This window comes from Mandrillus leucophaeus, unplaced genomic scaffold (genome assembly GCF_000951045.1).
Source record: "Mandrillus leucophaeus isolate KB7577 unplaced genomic scaffold, Mleu.le_1.0 Scaffold14, whole genome shotgun sequence".
In the NCBI taxonomy this organism is placed as follows: Eukaryota; Metazoa; Chordata; class Mammalia; order Primates; family Cercopithecidae; genus Mandrillus; species Mandrillus leucophaeus.
In genome coordinates, this window is record NW_012101365.1 from 9,884,458 (window position 1) to 9,891,990 (window position 7,533).

General features: G+C 41.1%; 1 protein-coding gene across 1 annotated transcript in view; it reads right to left on the reverse strand.

The window, feature by feature from the left end:
• Positions 1-7,533, reverse strand: part of LOC105534930 (chromosome unknown open reading frame, human C1orf87) — a 93,592-nt gene that overhangs the window by 47,407 nt on the left and 38,652 nt on the right. Inside the window, exons 3-4 of the mRNA XM_011973871.1 lie at positions 2,499-2,639; positions 1,415-1,678 (exon numbers count right to left, since the gene is read on the reverse strand). Of these exons, the coding sequence (XP_011829261.1) occupies positions 1,415-1,678; positions 2,499-2,639 (405 nt within the window). The remainder of the gene's footprint in view (positions 1-1,414; positions 1,679-2,498; positions 2,640-7,533) is intronic.

The window sequence follows — 7,533 nt, forward strand, 5'->3', positions numbered from 1 at the left end:
ATCCATTTCCACTGCTAGGCTGGATGCCATCCTAGGGACTCTGGTGGACAGAGAGCTCCAGGGTAGCGGAGGGGTGAGCAGTGGGAAAGAGAAGCTAGATAGGGTCCCTGATAGAAACTAGGTCTCAGGCCAGAAAATCTGGTTGAACTGAATATTCATATAGGTTGCACTAATAAATCAATACTGTATTGCTAAATACTTCTCATAAATATATAACTAATTCTATTAGTTTGCATTTATCACATTACTAAATCCTGAGACTAAACTTGCAAGGTTGGTTTTGGCCCGGTTTTCTGGATGAGATCATTGAGGTATGGGAGAACTTAAGTAGAGTATGCTCCATGTCACAGAGCTAATGATGGTGGGATTAAGACTAAAGTCCAGGCCTTCTTTTTTAAGGTTTGTGCCGTCTGTTGCTTTGCCATTGATACATGCTCACTAATGATTTTCTTATTGCTATTATTTCTTTCTAGTTTAGGGTATTTTCCTCTGGCTCCCTGAATTTGGTGACACTTGGACTACTCTTTATATTCAGATATAGGTATGAGCTTGGAAAATACAATGCCCAAAGAACTCTGGCCCTGTCACTGGGAAACGTGTGTCTTAGCATGGGGTCTGCCATTAATTCTCTGGGTTTCCTAAACAAGTTCCTGGACATCCTCTGGGCCTCAGTTCCTTAATCGGTAAATTTCAAAGATACTCCCCACTTCTAACTCTCTAGGAAGTTGTGATGACACAAAGGAGATCTTTGCTCAATCTCAATTCTTACCTTGGGTCCTGCAAACTAAGCTAGCTCATGAATAGACTAGAGTGGGCCCATTATCTTGAATCTGTAACTACCCTGATGTTGTTTAAAAGCTGACACTGTGAGTTGGGGCAGGGAGGACCTTTAAAGAGAAATGAAACAGAGCAAAGAGACCTAAGTCTATTTTCCATTCCAACTAGAAATTTCTACACATGAATATAAATAAGCTCTTTTTTTTTTTTTTTTTTTGAAACGGGGTCTCGCTCTGTCCCCCAGGCTGGAGTTCAGTGGCGCGATCTCAGCTCACTGCAACCTCTGCCTCCCAGGTTCATGCCATTTTCCTGCCTCAGCCTCCCGAGTAGCTGGGACTACAGGTGCCCACCACCAGGCCCGGCTAATTTTTTTATATTTTTAGTAGAGATGGGTTTTCACTCTGTTAGCCAGGATGGTCTCGATCTCCTGACCTCGTGATCTGCCCACCTCAGCCTCCCAAAGTGCTGGGATTACAGGCGTAAGCCACTGTGCTTGGCCTAAAAAAGCTTTTTATCTCAGTAGTCAGTGTTAAAAGTCATTTGCAAGAAAGTTGCTAACTTCTTAATCTTTTACCCTGGTGGGTACAAGTTAAAGAAACAAAAGGAACCCACACTTCCAATAGCATCATGGCCATACCATTTCAGGAGAACCCCTCTTAGAAAATCTCTGACAAAGGATTTTGACTGTTGGTAACTGTAGAGGGACTTCATGCTTCAAAAAGAGGCGGCTCAGCTGAGATTGGAGAAGAAATCCTGAAGAGATTGGGTCCAGGATCTTCAGCTCTTTCTGAAGTTTTTCTAATAAGTTGGAACGCAAAGGACGTGACTTGAGTTCTCTTCTGACCACGGCAAGAAGAAAAGTGTCTTCGTTTGTTGTCCCACTCGGCCTCTGGCCAATATCCTAACAAAACAATGAAAAACAAAGAGCCAGACTCTTCAATCAGCCAGCTAAAGACCAAAGCAAGGAAGCAGAGGTGCACTGGGGCTGGTATCTGAGCATCCACTCTCAGGCCTGGCCTGGAGCAGGACAAGTCGGTGGCACTGAAGGTGAGCATTCAATCTGGTGTATTCATTATTTACAATGCATCAGCTCTCTTCCTTCAGGAGAAGAAAGCAAATCCTAGAGTAAATGGTCTGGTAGAAGATGCTTTAACATACATCATTTGCCTTTTACAAAATAACTGCTTTGATGGTATGAGAATTTAGAGTAACACATTTTGGAGACCCATTGTAGCTGGGAGTTTAGCACGGGGGATGCAAATTAAGGATGGTGTCTAGACCCTGACTGAGTTAACTGGGAGCATCATGGCCCTTTCTGAGCTCAGCAATCCTAGAAAAGGAGGAAGGTGGGAGGAACATGAGGAGTTCGGTTGAAATTTTTAAGGTTTGTCTGTGAACTCCCCAGGACACTTTCTGGAAAGCTGACTGGATAAACGAAGTCTGGTGTCCATTTGTCCATTCTCAGACTGTCTTTATTTTTATTATTTTATTATTTTTTTTGTAGAGGTGGGGTCTCACTATGTTGTCCAGTCTGGTCTCAAACTCCTGGCTTCAAGTGATCCTCCCATATTGGCTTCTCAAAGTACTGGCCTTACAGGTGTGAGTCACTATGACCAGCCCTCAGACCGACTTATCATCTGCTCTACATCAAGAAATACAGTCAACAAATAATACTCCGTCATCTACAATAGACACAACTCAACAACTCTTAGTATACACACCTCAGGTTGGTCAGAGCCGCCTCTCACCATCTGTTCCAAGGACCAGTCTCTAAGCTTTCTCCTGGGAACGCCATGCACATAGGATAGGGACTGGTCTCCGGTTGGTACAGAGCTGCAGTGGACATTTGCCTGACTGGGAATCTTAACAGAACAAGGACAAAGGGAAGCAAGGAGCAGAAGAGGAGGTAGGGAAGAGAAGGAGGAAAGAAGGGAGAAAATGAGTAAACCAACCAATTTCTTTAAGCACATTCCCAGTTCTAAATGAACTTCAGCCCATGCATCATCGAGTCATTGAATCATCAGTGAAGAAATGTTGCCTTCACACCAATTTCAGCATGATACGCTTAACACATGTTAGACAAATATATTCACAGGTAGGTATGTTTCATTTGGGCAAGAAAGTGTCTGTGACAGGCCAAAAATAATAGGTAGAACATAAGGTGTTTATAGTCAAATGTGGGGTTCTTATTAGAAATAAGGGTATCATTAGGCTATTTTAATTAGGAGGTTCAGGAAGGGCAGCAAAGGTAATTGCTAACTTTGACAAGAGATTGAAAAGCTCAGAATATTATACTGTAGCAGTAATGTCACTAAAAGTTACAATAGCATAAATGATAGAATTAGGATCAATAATAAAACCCCATTCTCTCTTGCCACGGGGCATGGTATATTAATTGTGTTTTTAAATTATTCATATTTTATGGTGTTTTGACATCTTAAGAAGGTAGGCCTTGCTGGCTGGGGGGACTGCCCCTCCCAGGACTAGCTAATTCCTAGAGATGGTAAACAACTGGCCTGCTAATACATCTTTCATATGCAAACCAGTCCTGACTTCAAAACCCAAGATACCTCCTTTATTTAACTCTCACACAGCAAGCCTTTTTTTCTCCTGCCCTAAATAAATCCAAGACTAGGTTCCAGACAACCAGGATAGTCACTATGCCCCAAAGCCTGGGGGAATTATTCCAACTAGCCAGTCCTAAGCTGTTTGTTCTGCCCTGCCTTGCCTTTCCCACCTAAACCCCAGAGAAAGGCTATGGCTTGTTCTTTTCTCTCCTTGCTCCTCCTTTTGCCTCTTGAGGTCCTCAAGTAGCCCAATGTGGTGTGGAATCCCCACTTCTCTTGGGAAATGAAAGCAATTAACTCTTTTTTCAAAGGCAATTGTCTCCAAGTATGTTATCTTACCGTATCTGATTAAAACAAAAACTTTGTACAAATCAAGACACGTGGTTATTTAATTTATTTATTTATTTATTCATTTATTTATTTTTGAGACAGAGTCTTGTGTTGTCACCCAGGCTGAGTGCAGTGGCATGATCTCAGCTCACTGCAACCTCTGCCTCTCAGGTTCAAGTTATTTTCCTGCCTCAGCCTCTGGACGCATGGTTATTTTTAATACCAGGTAATAGAAAGGATTACCTGGTATTAGAAGGATCAGAAGGATTCTCTAGAAACTACTAAATTGACAGCCATGTTGAATAACCTATCAGTATGAAGAGCAACCTACAGATGTTTTATAGTCACGAACATTTTAAGGAAAAACCAAGAGGCTCTCTAGAGTGAGCAGAAGTGGGCAAGAATGACAGAGAGTTCTGAATAGGCATAAAAATCACAAGAGTTATTCATTTGGCTCATACTCTGTACAAGGCACCACATGGGTGTCCTGCTCATGTCATTATTTAAATCATTACAACGACACTACAAGGTAGGTAGTACTAGCACCCTTTTACTTTTGGGGTGGTGGAACCAAGGTTTGCAGAAGTTAAATAACCTTATTCCTTCATTTAAAAAACATTTATGGTTTGTCTAGTCTGGGCCAGGCACTGTCATTAGCTCTACAGTGAAAAAAACAGACTCAGCCCCTGCTCTCACAGAGTTTGCAGATGGTGGGAGGCATAGCAAGTAACCATGCAATAGAAAAGGGATTCTAAGGGCCACTCTCAGAATAGTCCATGGTCCACCTGATCTCAACTGGGTGGTCCAGGTCTGAAGGGAATGGCATCTAAATTTAGGCTTACAAGATAAGTCAGGTTTGGATTTGGATAGGCTAACAAGTGGGGAGGGAGGAGGAGAGGACAAGAGGATTACAGGAAGAGTGAACTGGATATAGAAAACCCTAAAGGTGCATGCATGCATGTAAGAGATGATGCTTGCAAAGCATAGTTTAACTTTTGGAAAAGGCAAAAGATAAACCTGGAGAGAGAGGCAGGAGAAAGGCAATGAATTACCTTTAGTCTTGTTAGCATCTATGCTTTATTCTGAGGGCAATAGGAGCTATAAAAATATTATTAGTAGAGCAATGACTAGAGCAGAGTTGTCCAAAACTTACTCCCTAGTAAATTGTGCAGATATTTGAATCCTTCTTTTCACAATTACCCCAGGGTGAGGGAGATTCAATGTTCAGTCCACAGAGCAATTTCACTTTTTTTTTTTTCTTTTTTTTTGAGACTGAGTCTCACTCTGCCACCAGGCTGGAGTACAGTGGTGCAGTCTTGGCTCACTGCAACCTCCACCTCCCGGGTTCAAGAGATTTTCCTGCCTTGGCCTCCAGAGTAGCTGGAACTACAGGTGGATGCCACCATGCCCAGCTAATTTTTTTTTTTTTTTTTGTATTTTTAGTAGAGATGAGATTTCACCATGTCGTCCAGTATGGTCTTGAACTCTTGATCTCGTGATCCGCCCACCTTGGCCTCCCAAAGTGCTGGGATTATAGGCCTGAGCCATCGTGCCTGGCCAATTTCACTCTTTAAAATATTTGGCTAGGTATTTCAGACATATTGCTCACAGGACAATATGTTTCTTTGCAAATTATTTGCAATATAAAATATTTCCATTTTCAACCACATACAAATATATATATTTTTTACCTCTGAGAAGTTATGTGTTTCTATATGATAGTGTTTTAAAGAAATGTTATCAATACTTCATCATTCCATGAGTCAAAGTATCTTTCAGTTGCTTTTGTTTTCATTTAAACATGAAAATGTATTAAGTGCCTTTATCCTTGACACTACAGATACAAATGAACAAGGCAGGTGTGACTCCTGCCCTCATAGTTCTTTGGGCCTAGACATCACAGGCTGAGTTTTATTTATTTATTTTTTTGAGACAGAGTCTCGCTCTGTTGCCCAGGCTGGAGTGCAGTGGCACGATCTCAGCTCACTGCAACCTCCAGCTCCCGGCTTCACACTATTCTCCTGCCTCAGCCTTCCAAGTAGCTGGGACTAAAGGCACCCGCCACCATGCCTGGCTAGTTTTTTTGTATTTTTAGTAGAAATGGGTTTTCACCATGTTAGTCAGGATGGTCTTGATCTCCTGACCTCGTGATCCACCCGCCTCGACCTCCCAAGGTGCTGGGATTACAGGTGTGAGCCTTCGCACCCAGCCACAGACTGAGTTTTTTGGCTTCACCTATGGAAACAGGAAAATATACTATACGCCCAGGAATGCTGTGAAGAATGAGTGTTATGTATTTTAAATATTTTATAATTCTAAAACCTTATGATATATTTATTTGTTGTGTTTTGTGTATCTTCCTCCAGTAATATGATCTCCATGTGGGCCAGGACTCTGTCTTGTGCCTGGCTGACACCCCCACAACATCCAGAATAGCTCTGAATCTGCTGAAAAACTAGAGCAACAGCATGGGAGAATGGGGAGGAGCTCTTGGTGCATGGGTTCAGGCCAGCTGCAGGCTGGGCTTCAGATTTCTCCCTTGCTGATTGATTTAAGTCACGGGGGGCTGTTGTTTTTCCAAAGTGAAGAGTGTTCCCCATGTGTTAAAAAAGATAAAATGGGAAATTTTATCAAGATTCCCCATGTTTCTGACCTTGGGATTTGTCAGAGCACCCACGAAGTCTCTAATACCATAGATTTCTCTCATTTAGTTTACTTTGAATCACAAAATGCCAGTTGGGGACCAGCACCATAGCCTAAAGTGACTTCAATCAATTCTAGTTGTGTGATGTTTGCCTAAAAGAACTGGTACAAATGTAGCACAGAAATCTAACACAGATTTACTAACTCTTCTGGGGGTGTTGGAACTTGCAAGAGTTGGAAATGTAAACAAGTCTTTTAAAGGTTGCTTATAAATAAAACTATTTTTGAGTGTGTGTGGAGTCATCCACACTCTCTTTCAAGACAAGTGAACACAACAAATCATCTTAACATTATGCAATGGATAGCTGTGGTTTGGGAGAAAATTTCCAGAGATAGCATTAAATGCAGATGTGAAAAGTTCTGTTTCTTGAACAACTTAGACCAAGGTACGGGGGTGTTCTAGAAAGCTGTTAAATGGCTCAAAAATGGCCACTAGTGATAATGAGGACAGCCATGAGAAACATCAAGTAGAATGTTGGATACATTTTTTTAAAGAAATGTAGACTTAGAAAAACATGTATTTCCAAATTAATATTATATGTAATATGTGATTTTAAATGTGCTTTAAACAAATTAATACAATACATATTGATATTATTCATTTGACTATTTTACTCATATTTGTAACAATGTATATTTTGTTTACATTTTAACTTTTAATTTTGGAAACTTCAAACACAGGCACACGTAGAGATAACAGGATGATGAAACTCCCTGTGCTCATCATCAGGCTTCAATGATCAGTTGACAGTCTTATTTTATTTATCCCCACATTACCCCCCACCAGAGATGAAGTGAGCCTAGACAGTGTGTTATTTCGTCCACATTATTTCAGCATGTGTCTATAAAGCAGTGGTTCTTAAAGTGTAGTTTTTGGGCCAGAAGCTTCAGCTTCACCTGGGATTTTGTGAGAAATGAGAATTCTTGAGACCCACCCCAGACCCGCTAAATAAAAATTTGTGGGATGGGGCCCAGAAATCTGTGTTTGAATAAGTCCTCCAGTAATTCTGATTTAGCACACTGAAGTTTGAGAACCACTGCCCCAAGAATGAGGACTCTTTTTAAATACACAATAACATTATAACACTTTAAAAATTCCTTATTATTAACAGTAATTCCTCAATACCTCCAAATGTCTTATCAGCCTTTAGAATCC